This window comes from Geotrypetes seraphini, chromosome 4, assembly GCF_902459505.1.
Source record: "Geotrypetes seraphini chromosome 4, aGeoSer1.1, whole genome shotgun sequence".
In the NCBI taxonomy this organism is placed as follows: Eukaryota; Metazoa; Chordata; class Amphibia; order Gymnophiona; family Dermophiidae; genus Geotrypetes; species Geotrypetes seraphini.
Window position 1 is genome coordinate 87997186 of NC_047087.1, and position 21194 is coordinate 88018379.

Below are 21194 nucleotides of genomic sequence, written 5' to 3' on the forward strand. Positions count from 1 at the left end.
TCTCTTTCTAGCCCTAGTCCAGCATTGTTCCCTCTCCTCTCGCTCCCCCCCACCCTTCCTTCTTCCCCCACAGCCCTCTAAATATTACCTTGCTTGCTTGTAGCAACAGGATGTACTACAAGCTGCTTCAGGCCAGCCCTAGGTCTCCTCTCTGCTGCATCCTGCCTACAGGAAATTGCATCAGAGGGAAGCAGGACGCAACAGAAGGAAAACCCAGGGCTGGCTGAAAGCAGCCTGCTGTGTGTGTTGTTGCTACTGGCAAGAAAGGTAATATTAAGAGGGCCATGAGAAAGGAGGAGGGAGAGAGAGAGGAAAGGGAGCAATGCCAGACTAGGGGCTGGGAAGAGAAATGTTGAACTGAGAGAGGAGGGGAAGAAAGCTTTGGACTAGGTGAAGCAGTGATGGTGAGCTCAAAGACCGAGGATTACGGCACCCTCTATCTTTAGCGGCGTAGGCCAGAGCCTCACCCAGTCCAGTAGTTGAGCTGGCCCTGTGTAAATTATAGTACTGTATTCTATAATTTACATGCATATTTGTATGTTCTGTCCATACTTGGCCCAAACTTGCCCACTGACAAAGTGCATACCCTCAAAACATGGCACGTACTCATCTGCTAATCAGTATTTTAAAGAGGCCACTTATGTACCATTTATACACCTTCCTGCCTCCTAAAACTAGATAACTTCTTTTAGAATTATCCCCATAATGCCAAAGAGCAGCAGCAGCTGGCAAATAAATAACAATCCCAACTCTTTAAACAATTAAGAAATAATAAATAACGAAAGGAGGTTTGTAATCCAGGGACATGAACAAATTTCTGCATCATTCTGCCATGCTGCGGGAGGTAATCATGAGGTATTACATGATCTGCCTTGGCATTCCATATCCAGTCATGCCAGACTGGGTGGCTCCTTTGTTGCTGCCCATCTGAAGACCTATTATGTTCTGACCATGACGTAACTGCTCAGCTGAGAATGCCCTCCGGTTCTCCTGAGCTTTCCTGTGCCAATGCAAATCAACACAAACTCATTGACAACTTCCAATGGCCACAAGAAACAAAACAGCAACTTGGATTCAGATTACCAACATAAAGAAGTCCTTTTATTAAAATGTGTTAGGTTTTGGGCTTAACATGCTACAGTCCAGAATGTTAATGCGTAGCAAGCCCAAAACTAACACCATATCAAAAAGGGGCGTTTCCACAATTTTTTAAATTACAGGTTATGGGTTAATATCCAGATTAACATGCGGTATCTGCTCCAGGTTAACATGGAAGCACTTAGGCCCAGATTCTATAAATGGCACCTGAAGTTAGGTGCCTAAATCATCAAAGTGCCACCAATTTAGGAGCCTAACTACATTTTGTAATTGGCTCAATTGACATTAATAAAAAGCACCATTAAAAAACAATTTAAAAAAAAAAGAAGGCACACTGTTTTAGAAAGACACCCTTTTCTGACAGGGCACACATATGTGCCCTTGTATCGCAGTTTCGAGGCCACCATATCTCAAGAAAGATATAGCGGAATTAGAAAAGGTACAGAGAAGGGTAACAAAAATGACAAAAGGGATTGGATGACTCTCCTATGAGGAAAGGTTAAAGCGGCTAGGGCTCTTCAGCTTGGAGAAGAGACGGCTCAGGGGTGATATGATAGTGGTCTATAAAATAATGAGTGGAGTGGAAAAGGGTAGACGTCAATTGTTTGTTCACTCTTTCCAAAAATACTAGGACTAGGGGACATGCGATGAATCTACTAAGATTCACTAAAGTCAGCGACCTGATTCACTAAACGACCTGACTGCGTGTTTTTTCCCTCAATCGCCCATTTTCCGATCCGGCCATGCAAATTAGTAAAACCCCATGCAAAATAGCCAAGCGATTGATTCACTTACATTGCTTGGCTATTTAGCATTGGTTTTTATCGATCCTAAAACCCGATTGCTGTAAACCTATCAGTAACTGTGTTATCGACAGGTCTGGCTGGTTGTTTTTTTTTTTTTATTTTGTTTTTTTCAAAAGCACAGATATTTTGCATGTATTACACATGCAAAATATCTGCCCCTTAAAAAAAAAAGAAAAAAAATCCCCCACCACTACCAGCGGCCCTCCCCCAATGACCCCCAACAATCGCACACTCCCCCAACAAACCCAGCGACCTACCCTAAAACAAACGGCAGGAGGGATGCTCACTCCCCTCCTGCCACGAAGGCTCCCGCTCCCACCCCCCCTGAAAAAACCGCAGGAGGGATGTCTACTCCCTCCTGCCCAGAAAGACCTCCTCCTCCCCTCCCACTGAAAAAAAAGGCAGGAGGGATGCTCGCGCACTCCCTTCTGCCATGAAGGCGTCCGCTCCCTACTTGAAAGTGGTGGGTGTCTACCGAATTAGATGTCTATCATCCAATTAATTTTAAGCCATTTATGAGCTGCTAATTGCTCATTACTCATTACTCGGCACGCCAATCTAGGTGCCTAACTTTAGGCATCTTTTATAGAATTTGGGCCAAAATGGTTTGGGTTTTCTGCTCATTTTCTTTTGGCAATGCACTGACATTGGATAGTGGTCTCCAACCCATGGCCTCAGGGTCACATTCAGCCCCCAAAGTCCTCCATTGTGGCCTCCAAACAGTTGACTGAAATGCTTTCCAAATCTTATAAATGCGTTAATTTCTATGTTGCCCATTTGATATAGCAACTGCAAACAATCTCAGGTACTCATTTATGGACTTTGCTACTCTTGATAATGCAAATTAATAAGGTGAGTTTTTAAAAAATATATCCTTGAAGTGTTATAGGATCAATAATTAAGTTTTAATGTTTAATTCGCAGTCTGAACAAGCAGGTCTAGGCAGTTTACTAAATTAGTAGTACAGTATGTGTAAGTTTGAAATCTTTTAGTGGCCCTCAGAGCTTTCTCGTATTCACACTGCAGATCTTTACATGTAGGAGCCAGGTACTGGAAGGCTGGGCATCTAGTGCCTGAGCTAAATCAGAAGCCCGGCCCACTGGCGGACTACATGGGTGGGGAGTAAGGTGTGTACATACAGTGGCATAGCGAAGACGGGAGACACCTGGGGTAGTGGCACCTCCCGCATCCTCCTCCTCTCCGTCCCCTCCTCCTTCCACACCAACCCCTCACGTACCCTCCTTTCCGGCCCCTCCCGTACATTCCGTGCCCCCATGCCACACTCGCACCATCTCTTCCCACCCCCGTACCTCTAAATCTTTTCCAGCATGAACAGCTTCTCTGCCTGCTGCTCGCGCTGGCTTTCCCTCTGGCCCTGCGACCCGGAAGTGATTTCTAAAGGGAGCCAGGCCTGTGCGAGCAACTGGCTAGAGTAATTGTTCGCGCTAGCAAAGATTTTAAAGAGGTACAAGGGGCGGGGATAGGAGTGTGCGAACATGATGTGGGGGTGTGTGGTGTGTGGAGAGATGCCAGTGCCCCCATCGAGATGGCGCCCAAGGCAGTCTGTCCCCCCCACCTCCCCTTACTACACCACTGTGTACATATGTGTGTGTGTATATATATATATATATATATATATATTTATTTATTTATTTATTTAATCTGGAATGGTTCCTGGGGATTGGAGAAGAGGCTGGTAAGCCTCACTTTGGTTATTGAAAAAATAATGGAAGCATTGTTGAAAGAAAGGATAGTGACATTCCTAGAATCAAATGGGTTACAGGATCCGAGGCAACATGGTTTTACTAAAGGTAAATCGTGCCAAACAAATCTGATTGAATTTTTTGATTGGGTGACCGGAGAATTGGATCAAGGGCATATGTTAGATGTAATTTACTTATATTTCAGCAAAGCCTTTGACACGGTTCCTCATATAAGACTCTTGCACAAACTTGACGGGCTGAAGTTAGGACCCAAAGTGATGAACTGGATTAGAAACTGGTTGACGGACAAACGCCAGAGGGTGGTGGTTAATGGAATTTGATTGGAGGAGGGGAAGGTGAGTAGCAGAGTCCCTCAGGGATCGGTGCTGGGGCCGATCCTGTTCATTATGTTTGTGAGCGACATTGCCGAAGGGTTAGAAGGAAAAGTTTGCCTTTTTGCGGATGATACCAAGATTTGTAACAGAGTAGACACCGAAAAAGGAGTGGAAAACATGAAAAAAAAAGATCTGCAAAAGTCAGAGGAATGGTCTAATATCTGAAAAATAAAATTCAATGCAAAGAAATGCAGAGTAATGCATTTGGGGATTAGAAATCGGAAGGAGCCATATGTGCTGGGAGGTGAGAGGCTGATATGCATCGATGGGGAGAGGGACCTTGGGGTGATAGTATCTGAAGATCTAAAGATGAAGAAACAGTGTGACAAGGCAGTGGCTGTTACCAGAAAGATGCTAGGCTGTATAGAGAGAGGCGTGACCAATAGAAGAAAGAAGGTGTTGAGGCCCCTGTACAGGTCGATGATGAGGCCCCATTTGGAGTATTGTGTTCAATTTTGGAAACCATATCTGGCAAAGGACATAAAAAGACTTGAAGCAGTCCAGAGGAAGGTGATGAAAATGGTAGGAGATTTGCACCAGAAGACTGGAAGCCCTGAGTATATAAACCCTAGAGCAGGGGTAAAGAAGAATTTCCTAACATTACTCTTGAGTCTACCACCCCTAAACCTCAAATTAAGCCCTCTGGTTTTACCATATTCCTTTCTCTGGAATAGATTTTGTTAATACCTTTCAAGATTTTGAACATCTGAATCATATCTCCCCTGTCCTTCGTTTCATCTAGGGCAGGGGTAGGGAACTCTGGTCCTCAAGAGCTGTATTCCAGTCGGGTTTTCAGGATTTCCCCAATGAATATGCATGAGATCTATTTGCATGCACTGCTTTCAATGCTTATTCATTGGGGAAATCCTGAAAACCCAACTGGAATACGGCTCTCGAGGACCGGAGTTCCCTACCCCTGCCCTAGAGGAAACGAAGGACAGGGGAGACATGATTCAGATGTTCAAATACTTGAAAGGTATTAACGTAGAACAAAATCTATTCCAGAGAAAGGAAAATGGTAAAACCAGAGGGCTTAATTTGAGGTTGAGGGGTGGTAGACTCAAGAGTAATGTTAGGAAATTCTTCTTTATGGAGAGGGTGGTGAATGCATGGAATGTGCTCCCGAGGGAGGTGGTAGAGAAGAAAACGGTGACAGAGTTAAAACAAGCATGGGATGAACACAGAGGATCTCTAATCAGAAAATAATAAGTATACATTGAAGGAATGAAAGCCAGTACTGGGCAGGCTTGCACGGTCTGTGTCCCATATATGGACATTCAGTTGAGGACAGGCTGGGGAGGGCTTCGATGGCTGGGATGGTTAAGATGGGTTAGACTAGAGTGAGCTTTGATAGAGACTCTAGTAGATAGAACCTAAGCACACTACCGGGCAGGGCTCTGGATTTCTGGCCCAGAAATATCTAATAAAAAGGACCATTTAAATTAATTTATGGAGCATGTATGGTTGGGCAGACTGGACGAACCATTCCGGACTTTATCTGCCGTCATTTATTATGTTACTATGATTAGGCCCTATGTACATAGTGTAAATAAAAGTATCCATAATTTATTAGCCAACCTTGTTCACATACTTTTATAGGGTTTTCTTGGGGGGAGAAGAGGGTGAACCCATCCGCTAAACCTTCTTTTCCCCATATGGAGGCACTGAACGCCAACCAAGAGGGACCGACGGAGACTGCCTTTGGGAGTCTCTCTCTACCCATGTTGAGCCCAGGACCCAGGAGACCACTGACATAAGATATATTGTTGATATTTTCTTTGTTGTTGCAAATGACAGACCATCCTTAAAGATTATCACAGGGATTTAAAGATGGGTCCAAGTCACGACGTTACTCTAGCAGTTGTATTCATTTTAATTTTTTGATTTTATCACATAAATTTATATGGGGAATTGCACCAAAATATGTGAATACCTTTGATATCTTATGTGTAGAATCAGGACATTAAGATTGGAAGGTAATTTTACAAAGCCTATCTTTTGTTGCAAAATGCCACCTTGTGGTTACAAGGATCACATTTTAACAGGAAACATCCTGTACTAGTGCATCAATTCAAAAGACAAACAGGAGAAATTCCCTTCACACCAGAAAGGGGCACAAAAGCAACAACGAAGGAGACCAGATGGTGCTCAATCCTATTTATTAAACAGATTCGACACGAATCCAAAAGGGCTGCCTCAGGAGTCTTTGTCTTGAGCAATCCAAATGTCCAAATGTTGCAATAAAAACACTGAAAAAGACCAGAATAATAACTGATAGCAATTGCAACATTTGGACATTTGGATTGCTCAAGACAAAGACTCCTGAGGCAGCCCTTTTGGGCCGAAACACGATCGTGTCGAGTTTGTTTAATAAATAGAATTGAGCACCATCTGGTCTCCTTCGTAGTTGTTTCTGTGCCCCTTTCTAGTGCATCAATTACCATCTAGTTTATAACTGAAATCTATTATGAAATATTTCATAAAGTGTTCAAAATATGGTTAGTCTCACACATAGTGGTTTAAGGTTAGTAAAACTCATTCTATGATGTTCTTGCAATTTCTAGAATTTTTATGGTATAAGGATGACCCGATGAAGTATTGATATTTCTTTTAGACATTTCAATAGGGATATAAGATTTTACCTACTTCTAATTTATGATGATGATGTTTTGTTTGTTGTTTCTACCGTGTTTCCCTGAAAATAAGACAGTGTCTTATATTAATTTTGGGTCCAAAAAACGCACTAGGGGTTATTTCGGGGATGCCTTATTTTTTTCATGTACAATGATCATCTTTCCCGTCTTCTCTTCTACCCCAATCCTCTTCCCTTTCACTCCCCCACATTTGTAGCATCTTTCTTCCCCTCTCACCCATCCCCTTGTGCCTTCCCTCTGCAGCATCTTTCTATCACTCCCTCTCATCCCCCCCGTGAAGCAGAACCCTTGCATAGCATCTTTCTATCCCTCCCTCCCATCCCCCCCACGTAGCAGAACCATGCCTTCCCACCGCAAAACCAACACACCTCCCGCCAAACAGCAGCATTGGCATCACTTTAAACAGGCTGCTTCGTGGTCTTCTCCCGGCGGGTCCTACTCTCTGCCGCATTGCCGCCACAACAACATACCTCCCTCCAAACCCTTACATTGCTGTGTCAGCAGCACTCTAAACAGGCTGCTTCGTGGCTTTCTCTGGCCAGGGCCTTCCCTAAGCTGTGTCGCTGATGACATCATCAGTGATGCAACAGAGGGTAGGTCCCTGCGGGAGAAGACAGTGAAGCAGCCTGTTTGAAGTACTGCTAATGCTGCTTCTTGGCGGGAGGTATGTTGGTTTCGTGGTGGGAGGGTCGGCAGGGTTCGGATGGGAGGGAGAGATGAAAAGATGCTGCACAGGGGGATGGGTGGGAGCGCGGGGACATTTTGGAGGGACTTCAGGGGCAATCTAACTAGTGCTTATTTTTGGGGTAGGGCTTATATTAAGACCTACCCCAAAAATCATGCTAGGTCTTATTTTCAGGGAAACACGGTATGAGACGTAATTTGCCTGGAGCCCCATAAATGGAAAAGTGAAATATAAATGCCATTAAATCAGGATGCATGGGAGCTGCTTTCTGGTGCCACATGAAACCCCTTTTCCTGAGCAACGGGAAAAAATCCATCTGCTTCAGTCTTGTTACTCACTGCTCATCTCCCCCATCCCTCTCCATTTTGAATGACAAACAGAAGAAATTAGATGTCACATCTAGCACCAAACAAATCTCTCCCGTACATTTTCATAGAGATCAGTGGATTAAATTGCCCATAAAACATTCTTTGGAGACAAAAGCTTTACCTAAAGAACCAGCTGGGGTCTCCTTTGTACAGCCCATCATTCTTTGTGATGGCTAAGCTTCCTAAGGCCATGAGGGTTCTCTGGACTGCTGCCATGTTCTTTCCTGAAAATCCAAAGTTCAAAACTGTGTGACACAGTGAGTAAACAACTTTCAACCTCAACAATATTCTCAAAGAGTAACTTTAAAATTAAAAATATCAGTTCTGCATCAGAGAAAAAAAAACACAAGCAATTCAAGAAGACATCTTTCTAACACTGTTGATAAAATGGTTTCTCTCTCTTTAATGCTGGGATATGCAGTTCTGGTCTATGACCACAAACCAATGGGATTTTCAGGATATCGATAAGGAATATGCATGGTCGTATTTGCATACCGTGGAGACAGTGCTTACAAATGTATCACATGTACATTCAGGGTAGATATATTGAAAACCTGATCAGCTTGCAACAAAAGGATCACCTTATTTCCATTTTCTGTTTATCAACACAGCTACAATTCTACTTTATCCTAAAGTAAAAAATAAAATAGAAAATTGTTATCTACCTTTGTCTTCTCTTGTTTCGGCTTTCCTCATTTTATTGTCTCTCTCTTCCTTCTATCCACTATCTATTCCATCCACTGTCTGTCCTTCCATCCTCTCTCTGCCCCTTCTATATGGCATCTTCTATCCTTCTATGCCCCTTCCAGAAATTGTCTGTCTCCCCATCTTCTTCCCTCCCCTTCTTCCAATGGTCTAGCATCTCTCTCCTCTCCTTCCCTCTCCCACATCCCCATGGTCTGGCATTTAATTCTCTTCTCTCTCTTCCTTTTCTTTCCTCATCTTCTTTCTCAATTTATTTTCTGAATCTGTCTAGATTAAGTTCTTATTACCCTGTTATCAATTTCCTTTTTCACTGTCTACCTATAGCTTGCCACCTCTTTCTCTCACCCCCTCCAGTATTTCACTAACTCAACCCTCTTCCCCCTCCCATCATGTGCCCTATTTTTATTTATCACTTCCTTCCATCCATCATGTGCCTTCTTTCTCTACCCCTTCCATCCAGCATCTTTGCCTCTGTCCACTTACATCCTGCATCTGCCCCCTCTCTCCACTTCTATTCAGTGTCTGCTCCTGTCTTTCTCTCCTCCCCACTTTCTTCCTATATCTGCTCCCCTCTTCCATCCAGCATCTGCTCCCTTCTCTCTTTCATCCAAACTTCCATCTAGCATAGGCTCCCCCTCTACTGTCCTCACTAACATCCAATGTCTGCCCTTTCTCTCTCTCCATCCCCCCACTTCCATCAGCATCTTCCTCCTTTCTTTCCCTCCATCTCAATTCCATCCAGTATCCTTCCCTCTTATGTCTTTCTCCCCTTTCCCTGCACACCAATTCCATCAGCATCTGCCCTTTTCTCTCCCTCCACCACCCTTTCATACAAGTATCCTGCTACTTTCTCTCTCCCTCCATCCCAATGCCATGCAGCAAGGTCCTGCAATGACTGCAGCTGCCGGCTCTGCTCCAGAACAAATATGTGACATCGGAGGGGGTGGACTGGCAGCTGCAGGGAGGTGCAGCAAGGTTCCGAAATGACTGCGGCTGCTGGTCAACCCCCTGCGACATCACTAACTTGTTCCGGAGCAGAGCCAGTAGCCACAGTCATCGCCGGATCTTGCTGCACCTCCTCACAACTGCCGACTCTGCTCCAGAAGTGACGTCGGAGGGGGTGACTTGTAGCCATGGGGAGATGCAGGAAGGTCCCGGAGCAGAGTAGGGCAGGAGGTTCCGGCTGTATACCCTCTTAGGGCGTGTACCTAGGTCGGACCGCCCCTCCCGCCTTGCCCTTGGTACGCCACTGCTGCTGAGCAGAGATGGTGTACATCTATCAAAGAAGGGAAAAAGTGCCTTTAGCAGCAGACTGGCTAACCTATTGAAGAGGGCTTTAAACTAGTATCATTGGGGCTAGATGATCAAAGCCCCCAGGTAAGTATAAACCCTCAGGTAAGTGAATCATTAAATACCTCTACACACAAGGGAAAAAGGGGCAATATCTAGAAAGCAGTATATACTGATGCCCATAGTATTGGAAATAAAATTTTGGATCTAGAGTCTGTGATGAAAGAAGCCAATTTGGATTCAGTGGCAATCACAGAGATGTGATTCAAGGAGAACCATAACTGGGATATAGTTATACCGGATTATAATCTGTTCAGGAAAGATAGGGTAGGAAGAAAAGGAGGGACAGTGGTGTTATATGTTAAATATTATATTAAAGTCACACAATTGCAGGATCTACAGCATAAGGAAAAGGCGCTGTGGGTCAATCTGGAAAGAGGGAATGGAAAATTTATCTACATACACTGGTGTAATATATAAGGCCTCTAGTGGTCAGAAATTTAATTGAAGACTTTTATATAACTATAAGAGGGGAAGTATTAGTAATACTGTAGGTGATTTTAATATGTTAGATGTTAATTGGAGTATCTCTATTGTGGGGTCTCCTAGAAGTAGGGAGATCCTGGATTCTGTACAAGGAGAGCTGTTCTACACGGGATGGGGTCATACTGGATTTAATGCTTACAAATGGGGAGAATATTTCTGATGTTATAGTGAATGATCATCTGGCATCCAATGATCACCGCATGGTGTGGTTTAATATTATGACAGGTATAGACTTCAAAACACACTAACTTTGTTCAGATGGAAGATTATGTCAAGGAGTTGTCTAAACGGGAACATCTAGAAGAAGTAGGAAAGCAGTGGGCAAAGCTGAAAGGAGCTATTGTAAGGGCAACAAACCATTTTGTAAGGAAAGTAAACAAATGTAAGAGGAACAGAAACTTTGGTTCTCAAAAGTAGAAGCTGAAAAGGTAAGGAAAAAGAGGTTAGCCTTCAAAATTACAAAGGGCTGTAGAAAGAAGAGGACAGGCAAAATATCTGGAAAAGTTAAGAGAAGCTGGTGGAGTACACTTCTCCCTCTGAATTTGAGTATCTGAATAAATTAATGTAAACCATTCTGGGCTCCCTAAAATTGACTGAACAAATGATCTCAAGGTAGTCAAACAGGTGGAAAAGGCAACAGCAGAAGCTAGAAGGATGCTTGGGAGAGGAATGGCCAGTAGGAAAAAGAAAGTAATTAGGCCCCTACATAAGACTCTAGTAAGACCTCATTTTGAATATTGTATACCAGGGGTGCCCACACTTTTTGGGCTTGCGAGCTACTTTTAAAATGACCAAGTCAAAATGATCTACCAACAATAAAATAATTTTTAAAAACCCCACAAAGCACACTGAAAGGCAGAGAAAATGTTAATTATAATTCATATTCCAGGTTTTTTTCAAAGAGGTCAAGGCAAATGACTCTATGCAATGTCGCCTCAATAACAGCCATACAAAAATAGACAAATATACCCCCTCCCTTTTTACTAAACCACATAGCAGTTTTTAGTGCAGGGAGCTGCGCTGAATGCCCCACGTTGCTCTCGACACTCATAGGCTCCCTGTGCTAAAAACCGCTATTGAGGTTTAGTAAAAGGGAGCCATAGTGCAAAATATAGACAGCAGATATAAATTCTCAAAATGGGCACATTTTGATCACTAAATTGAAAATAAAATCATTTTTCCTACTTTTGTTGTCTGGTGATTTCATGAGTCTCTGGTTGCACTTTCTTCTTCTAACTTCTCACTTCACTCTGGCTGCACTTCTTCTTCTGATATCTTCTGACTTCAGCCCACTCCTGCATCCAATATTTCTTCCCTTCTTTCAGCCTCCTATATGCTTTCTCTCCTCCAGACTTCATTCTCCCCCCAACTTTTTCTTTCTTTCTCCCTGCCCCTTCTTTCTTTCTCCCTGCCTCCTGTTCTTTCTTTCTCTTTCTCTCCATGCCCACTTTCTTTCAGTCTCCCTGTTCCCTCTTTCTTTCTGTTTCCCTTCTTTCTTTGTCTCCCTGTCCCCCCTTCTTTCTGTCTCCCTGCCTGCCCCCTTTGTTTTTTTCTCCCTCCCTCCCCCAAGCCACTAGGTTTGCCACCGCTACCGGGAAACAGGCCTTCAAGCCACCACCGCCCCAAGCTTTCCTTGCAGAAGCCTTGCGCTGACCAGGGTTCCGCTCCCCTTCAATTCTGATGTGGGAGAGGAAGTTCCGGGCCAGCCAGCCAGCGATTGGCTGGCCCAGAAATTCCTCTCCGATGTCAGAATTGACGTCAGGGAGAGGAATGCTGGTCAGCGCGAGGCTTCTGCAGGCCCAAATCTCCGGACACCCAGGGCCGAGGAAAAGAAAAAGCCAGTCTATAAATCCTTCCATGAGAGCCATTCCAGTCTCCTTTCAGCAGGGCACTTACAAAAATGCGTAGCCCCCCCCCCTCCTCAACTTCCCATTTTCAGGCTCAAAATGCCAGAACAGCAGCAGTTCTTGCATTTTTGGGCAGAGCACCTCCTGCTCCCGACCGCCTTTCTCCAGTCTGGTGGCTTGATTCCGCCAGGGGCAGCCAGCGCTCAGCTCTCCAGTGACGTGACTTCCCTAGACCTCCCTCCCGCCTTCTCCTGAAGGAAGTGACATCATCCCCCAGTCTATCAAAGATTTTCTACGGGAGAAAGCAAGGGTGTCAGGTCAAAAGCGCGCCAGGACAAAGGCGCGCGAGGAAGACGGGTTCTGGCAGTCAGGCAAGGAAGGACGCAGCGAGCATGAAGTGATGACCGGTGGGGAACCTCGGGGAGAGGAAGGCTGATTGGCCGGTCGATTGGGACGGCAACATGAGTCTATCATGGAACCCGGGATGGGTTCCGTGATCGACTCGCATTGCCTTCCCGAGCGACCGGTCGATCGCGATCGACGTATTGGGCACCCCTGTTGTATACAATTCTGGAAACCGCACCTTCAAAACAATATAAACAGGATGATGTCAGTCCAGAGGAAGGCTATTACAGTACAATGGCTGATGGTCTATGCCATAAAGTATATGAGGACAGATTTAAAGATCTAAATTTGTATACTTTGGAGGAAAGGCAGGAGAGGGGAGATATGACAGATATTTAAAATTCTACATGGCATAAATGCACGCAAGGCAAGTCTATCAATTGTAAGGAAGCTCTGGAAGAGGGGGGCAAATGATGAAGGTGAAAGGGGATGGTCTAAGAAGTAACTTCAGAAAATATTTTTTCACAGAAAGGGTGGTGAATGCATGAAAAGGCCTCACAGTAGAGGTGGTGGAGACAAAAAAATGTATCTGAATTCAAGAAAGCTTGGGATACAAAGGGGTGCTGAAAAGTTCTCAGCCCAACCAACTTCCTAAATTCTGAGCATTATTTTGCCACTGTAGCTGAAAACAGTGTTATTTTATTTTGCAAAGTGCCAGTTTGCAGAATCATAATGCCATATTTAGACATTGTTTCAGATCATTGATTGTCAATGAAAAGTGTGGAATATTCAAGTGTAGAACTCTGAGCCATCATGAAGTTCCTATTTCTACAGAAGAAAACTCCAAAGGATATCCATGAATGTATGATGCATACATTGAGTGACAAATGCCCATCATACTCCACAGTGACGAAGTGGTGTGCAAACTTTCAGTGTGGAGATTTTGAGACTGAAGATGCAGCAAGGTCTGGTAAGCCTCAAATGGTGTCAACACCTGAAATTGTTGACCATGTCCATGACTTGATTTTGGCAATCAGCAAATATTGGCTAAAACAATTGCTGAGACACTACAGATATCCAGAGAACATGTCGGGTGTATAATCCAAGAGCAGCTGGGTATGTAGAAGCTGTCAGCCAAGTGGGTGCCCAAATGTTTGAATGCTGATGAGAAACGACATTGAGTGGACACTTCCAAGTTGATTTTGCAGCATTTTCAGTGAGTTGGTACCAACATTTTGGAACGACTTCCGTAGTTACTGTTGATGAAACAGGGTTACACCACTATGATCCTGAGACAAAACAATGGTCCATGCAATGACAGATGGCACACAGGTTCTCCTAGGCCATGGAAATTCAAGACCCAAAAGTCAGCAGGAAAGATCATGGCCACAGTATTCTGATCAGGGAGGTGTTGTAATGACTATCTTCCAAGGTGCCAAACAATTAATTTAGAATGCTACTGTAACTTGCTGGGCCGATCAAAGGAGGCATTGAAAGAAAAAAAGGAGAGGAAAGCTGTGGAAAAGAGTTCTCTTTTTTGCAAGACAAAGCACCTGCTCACAAGGCTGGCAAAATGATGGATGTTTTGATGCAGTTAGGGTTTCAGTGCATAGACAATCCACCCTACTCACCAGATCTTGCTCCATCTGACTATTTTCTGTTTCCAAACCTTAAACAGAGTTTGAAAGTGTGACAATTTTCAAGTGATTCAGGGGTGATTGCAGAGGAGAGCAGTATTTCATTGACCAGACATCAGAGTACTTTTTAGAAGGGTTGCAGAAACTTCAGACATGATGTACCAAATATGTTGAACTTAGGGGTGAATATGTGGAATAACTTGTAAATTTCATGGCTCCATGTCATTCCCTTCTTGGTTGGGCTGAGAACGTTTCAGCACCCCCCTCGTAAGTACATTGGATCTCTAAGGGAGAGTAAGGGATAGTAAATGACATAAAGGTCTTTATCTGCCTTCATTTTTATATGTCTCTATGATATTGTCATTATACACTGCATTTCTTTTTTACCTTCCCATAAGTCCACTGTCTGAAAGATATCTGTGGCTCTTACTCCATAGTCCTCAGCGGCTCGCAAAAACTGGGAGATGTGCTCCATCTGTTTGAAGGCCATCTTGGAGCCGGAGACCTTTGGAATAGGGGCTTTTCCTTCAGGATGCAAACTATTCATTAACCTACAAAGCAACTGCAAAGAAATCCAGAAACACAGTTTATAATCTCAATAGAAATTCATGGTTACTCACTGGAACCTGGAATTTCCCCCATATAAAAAAAATACTTCAACTCCATTGTACAAATGGTCCAAAATGTCCTCCTTTAAATGATTCTTTAAATTTAAGAGTGAAAGAAGTGCACATATATTTGAACTCTTACCCTATTTGTCACTGCTTAGTTCTTGTGCCTTCTTTCCAATAGGCGGTTTACATAAAATCAAACATAAATAATGCTTAAAACAATACAAAGAGACAGACAAAACATCAGGATTTAAATTCACAATAAATCTTCGATTAAGGTGAGTCAGACCCTATTAAAAAAAGCAGTAACAAACAATTGTGTTTTAAAGAATTTTTAAAAGTTCCTCTGTTGGCACATTTCCTTAACTGTCCTACCAGCGAATTTCATAGCTTTACAAGACAAAATTAGGGAAATCTCTTTACTTTAAAATCACTGAGCTTTGGAATAATTTTCCTGTCCAGCTGCGTAACTTGGGCTCCTTCCAATTATTTCGAAAACATCTGAAAATGTGGCTATTTTCAAAAATGTAAATTTCGCTGCTCTTTTATCACTAATTCTTATTATATTTTCCTTTCTTTAAAACTCTTGTAAACTGTGCCGAACTCTATCTCTATAGAGAAGATGCGGGATATAAGCTTAAGGCTTAGTTTAGTTTAAAAGGCCATTACACAAGTTTCTACATATTTCAGATTAACACTGCCTCTCAGCAAAGCTGAATTTTCAGAGCGCAAAGAACTATTGGATTGATAAGCAGTCATCCTATCTGTGAAATACTCTGGAATTGGACCATACATAATTTGATGATAAATCATCACAATCTTATATTGCACTCTAAATATCACAAGCAGCCAGTGCAATTGTCAAAGATTAAGTGTAATATGAGCATGTTTTGGTGCTCCTGTAATCAATCTGGCTGCAGCATTTTGTACCATTTGCAATGCCCTGTACCTTGTCTTAACCACTCCAAGATACAGGGCATTACAGTAGTCAAGCCACGATAGGACCATAATTAAAACTTAAACATGTCCAAAAACCCGCCCAAGTTGGCACTTGGACAATCTTAAAGACAGGTCGTCCAAATGCCGATAATCAAACCTATTTTTTAGATGTATCTAGGGACATTTTAGGCCTCTGAATGCTGCTGTGCACCCAGAGCTAAAAGGGGCGTATGTGGAGGAGTGGTTAGGGCGGGATGAGGGCCGACCTAGACTTAGTCGTCCTGCAGGGATAATCGAAGGTTTTACGAGACTTTCTGGATGGAACTTATACGTTGTGACTGAGATGATATAAGGTATAAGTGCCCAAAAGGTATCCAAAGTGATCAGATAACCACTGCAGAGACCAAGTAAAGACCCACACACACTCCCTCAGTGTTCACTGACCCCCTCACACTCCTGCAAAGATCGGAATAAAAACATACATACTTGTCTCCAGAACATCAACACCTAGTATAGGAAAGCCTAGTAAAGCTGCACACAGGTCTAATGAACCATAGAGAGGAGGACCCAGGCCCATAAGCCCCTCTAACCACTACATTCATGGTAGAAAACGTTAACCCACCAACCAACCCCCCCTCCAAATCCTACTGTACTGCCTTATAGATGCCACCTGCATCCATAAGGGTTACTGGGATTGTAGGTAGGTGGGCATAGTAGGTTTTGGGGGGCTCACCATATCCTATAAGGGAGTTCTGGTGAGATGCTTATGTGTACCCTTTTTGTGAAGTTCACAGCAGTGCCCTGTAAGGTACTTCACTGCTCTGTTGCCATGTCTGGGTGGCCAGTTCATCAGAATGCTGGCCCCTCCCATGCCCAAATGGTCTTGTTCTGGGTGTTTAGGACTTAGATGAATTTTGGTCAAAAATGTGGTATAAAGATAGACATACTGGCAGTCTGGATAATCAATGGCCTAGATGTCTAGATTGATGATTTTCGAGAAATAAATAAATAAATATATATATATATGTATATATATGTATACATATGTATTTTTTCGAGAATGGACATTTTACCACTGCCGACTTCTAGGCGTCTAGTGCCATACGTCCAAATCGGACTTAGATGTGTCTTTACATGATGCCCCTCTATGTGTTGATTACCGTACCCTAAATGCTAGAACTACCCCTGACCAATAGAATAAAGGATGCCCTGAATTTCATAACAGGGAGTCAGTGGTTCTCTGTTCTGGACTTGCATAATAGGTAGTACCAGATCCCCATGAGTGAGGGAGATATGGAAAAAACTGCATTTATATGTCCATTGGGGTTCTATCAGTTCAATAGTCTGCCACAGAAAGTGTCTGAAGCCCTTGCAACGTTCCAAAGTCTAATGGAGAAAACAGTGTGGGACATGAATTTATTAGAGGTTCTGGTATATTTAGATGACTTGATTGTGTTTGAGAAAATATTGAAAGAACATGAAGAGAGATTATTGAAAGTACTTGATCGCTTGGCACAGTGTGAGTTAAAATTGTCATTAGATAGATGTAAATTCTATTAAAGGGTTTGAATATCTGAACAGTATATAAACACTGAGGAATTAACTGCACTAGTATTGGTTTCAGTATGGAAATACTGGAATTGTTAAAAGCTACTCCTGAAAATTTATTTTATGATTAGGCCTATATAAATAGTTTAAATAATCAAAAATCAGTTTAATTTATTAGCCAACTGTGTTCACAGAAGCTTTTTTGGATTTTTCCGGGGGGGAAGAAGAAGGCGAACCCATCCGCTAACACTTCTTTTCCCAGCGGAGGCACTTAGAATTAACCGAGTGAGAAACCAATGGACACTGCCTTCAGGGGACTCCAGCCAGGTCAGGACCCAGACCCTGAGTCACCCTGAAGGGGGCATTACACAAGTTGACTAACATAGCTACCCTACCAATTTACCTATACATCGATACAGAATGAGGCCTTTTGGTACGAGTGTCAGTGAGAGTGGCTCTCCTGACTCCTTGGGGCAGTGTATCGCAAACTGTGTGCTGCGGCACACCAGTGTACCTCCTGAGATTTCAGGTGTGCCGCGGTATACTGGGGAAGAAGAGAGGTGCCGGCACCAGCTGACTCTCTACAGAACGTGCCTCTCACGAAGAGGCAATCTCCCAACAACACCAGCACCTCTTCTCTCTGCTGGCCCTTCTCTCCAGCATGGGTCCTTCTCTCGGCGCAAGGCCCGTTTGAAGGGCCTTTACACATGCGCAGACGTCGACGTGCTGACATCACACATGTGCGTGACATAATCACGCCGATGCCAGCGCACTTCCAGGTGTCTCAAGCTGGGACACTAGGTTTAGTATGCCCCAGCTTGAAAAAATTTGCAAGACACTGCCTCAGGGGAAAAAGCACTACTGCACCAGTACAGAACGTTTACTTGTGGAATCAGCTTCATCTTCATCATCCCAAATGTCAATCACTCAGGGAAACCAAAAAGGAAACGTACAACAAATTCATTTTAAAAAACAGGTATGTTTGTGCAATCTCACAACTGCCCATGTCTTTTCCATGTAACTGATTCCTACCTGCTTATCTAGTGAAAAAGCCTTTGACAGATGGATGTGTGGAGGGGCAAAACCAAATTCCTTATCTTAGGTATTTTCTTTGCTACTTCATAAGTTGTGTTGGCCATGCAACATTAGGAAGATTATTTGCCACAGATGATCCTAATTGTCCCAACCATATGAAAGAAATTAGACACTTTTTTTTCTACTTGCAACCATTCTCATCAGCGATGATGCTTGCCTTACCCTCAGTTATCCTGTCTTTTATAGCTTCTGCATGAGATATATGATATACCATGTGCAAAGCTCGCCAAGTGGCTTCCAAAATGAGGTGAAATGTGACAAATATTCTAGCACTCAGAATACAATTAGTCCATCACCCCAGAATATATTTTTGTCTAAGGATGAACAATTTTTGCTAAAAATATACCACTCACAGGTATATGGAATTTCTTCTAATAAGTAAATTCAATAACATGTAATATGTCTATAAGCTATGACAGTTTTCACCAGAGGAAGCATGACATTATTAACTGAGCGCGACGGCCTGCATACGAGGCTGAAAAAGACCACAAGGGACAGCCACTACTGCTCTCTCTTCAGCCCTGGGGACAGGAAATGATCAGCAGAAGGGTATTCCTTGGCAAGTGGTTTTGCTTTTTTTTTTCATAAGATTCTGAACACTTAAGTGTTACCCTTAATTTAGTTTAGTTCAGAAGGCTACTTACAGTTCCATCCATTAACCATTCCTGAAAATACACACTTCCTGGCTGGGGGGGTCCCTTATCGTGATTACACTGAGCCTTTATCCAGTCCACGAGTTTGGCTTCTAGTTCCAGGTCATATTTCTGTTCAATTTTTTCCTGTACCTCTCGACTTAAACCATAACTTGGTCCTCTGTTAGCCATCACTGGAAAAAAACAAAACAAAATATATAAATGATTTTGTAAACTTATAGGTACATAGGTTTGTACATAATTTTCTCTGCTGCCTGTAAATTCTGACATTCCAACTGCAGGCCATGCCTACTGGGCAATAAAGCCTTGGTTTCAAGGTCAGGTTTTGTCCTGTACTGCCGAAATTTTGACATACTTTCCACAGTATGTCTTAAATTACCTCAATACTTCAGTTTGCCTCTTGTTCAACTTTTTATTGCCATGCAACTGACTTCCCTCATGTGGTATTCTAATATCCCATGTAGGGTGCCTAATGAATCGAATCAATAAGGTGTCAGTGTATGCTGAACCCATCCATCTTCTGCAGTCGTCAACCTGGAACCTAAACCTCCAACCCCATCTATATCTAATAGCCTTCATGATGGAAAAGGTCATGGGTGAAAAATGCTGCTTATCCTATTTTATTAAGTTGTATGCACAGTCATCGAATCTGATCGCATCCAATTTGATTTTCCCAGGAAGCTAAACCAAAAGGCATTTTTTGAGGAGGAGCTGACTCCAAACTGCGATAAACAATGCAGCTTGATTTTAGAGAAACTGGAATACGAGGATCGACTTAAGAGACTGGGATTGTTCTCCCTTGAGAAAAGGAGACTGCGAGGGGATATGATCGAGACCTTCAAAATACTGAAAGGAATCGACAAAATAGAGCAGAAAAAATTATTTACATTGTCCAATTTGACACGGACAAGAGGACACGGAATGAAGCTAAGGGGGGACAAGTTCAGGACAAATATCAGGAGGTTCTGCTTCACGCAGAGAGTGGTTGACACCTGGAATGCTCTCCCAGAGGAGATTATTGCGGAATCGACCATCCTAGGATTCAAAAGCAAACTAGATGCACATCTCCTTACGAGAGGCATAGAAGGATATGGGTGACTAAAAATTACGCCAGGTGTATGCCTGGAAGGGCCTCCGCATGTGCGGATCGCCGGACTTTATGGACCGAAGGTCTGATCCGGAGATGGCTCTTCTTATGTTCTTATATAGATGTGCTGCTAATTTCTTAATAAAGGGATTTTTGTTACTAATAAATTTATTCTCGCCTTCTTTTTGACTTTTCTGTCCTGTCAGTTTGTATGGCATTCCTCCCCCCACCCCATAATTTTTGTTTCCCCTTTGATAGGTTCTATATTAAGTGCCAACATAAACATAAGCATATTTTTATCAAGTGGCTCTTACCAGCTCTGTTGTACTAAGTAAGAGACTCTTATCATAAAATAATTTGTAACAACATTTGGATTTTTATCCTGCCTTTCTAAATGATGCTCAGTGTTATAATTAGAATTCTGGTAATGCAAGTCCCCAGAAAGCTTACAGTCTTGAGATACCAGGAGACAATATGACTTGCCCTAAGTCAGAAGGAGTGTCGGTGCAGAAAGTAAAATTTAAACCTTGGTTTCGCCGGTTCTCATAGCTTCAACCACTAGGCACATATTCTTGAAGGAGCCCCCTTCCAGAGCATTACTATCTTTATAAAAGACACCAGTGTAACCAAATATTTTAAAAAGCACAGCAGCCAGCACTGGGCTCTGAGGTGCCCCTAAAGCACGGGGAGGGGGTAGATTCTTTGCTAGGTAGAGGTAAGAGTAGAGGTAGAGTGGTCAGATAGAGAAACAAAGGTTCAAATCCCTCTTTGGTTCCTTATGACTTTGGATAAGTCACTTAACCCTCCACTGTCTCAAGTACAAACTTAAATTGTAAGAAATACCTGGTATGACTCACTATAACTTACTATTGAAAAGATGTGAACTAAATCCAAATCCATAAATACAGTATTATGGGCATGGACCAATTACAAGACTGGCAAAACACGGAGAAGACCACCACAGCAAAAAAAGTGAGAGATCATGCAATATTATACAGAACCCCCAAATAACTTCATTGACTCATTGCAAATAACAGAAATAGAAACATGATGGCAGATAAAGGCCAAAAGGCCCATCTACAGCATCCACTATTTCCTTCTCTCCCTAAGAGATCCCACATGCCTGTTCCATGCTTTCTTAAATTCAGTCTTTTTTCTACCACCTGTACCAGGAGACTATTT

The 21194-nt window shown here is 42.9% G+C and overlaps 1 protein-coding gene across 1 annotated transcript in view; it reads right to left on the reverse strand.

Moving 5' to 3' along the window:
* Positions 1 to 300: 300 nt before the first annotated feature.
* Positions 301 to 21194, reverse strand: part of TAGLN3 (transgelin 3) — a 28490-nt gene continuing 7596 nt past the window's right edge. Inside the window, exons 2-5 of the mRNA XM_033943221.1 lie at positions 18917 to 19098; positions 14467 to 14641; positions 7831 to 7933; positions 301 to 1000 (exon numbers count right to left, since the gene is read on the reverse strand). Of these exons, the coding sequence (XP_033799112.1) occupies positions 859 to 1000; positions 7831 to 7933; positions 14467 to 14641; positions 18917 to 19096 (600 nt within the window). The 5' untranslated portion in view covers positions 19097 to 19098 and the 3' untranslated portion in view covers positions 301 to 858. The remainder of the gene's footprint in view (positions 1001 to 7830; positions 7934 to 14466; positions 14642 to 18916; positions 19099 to 21194) is intronic.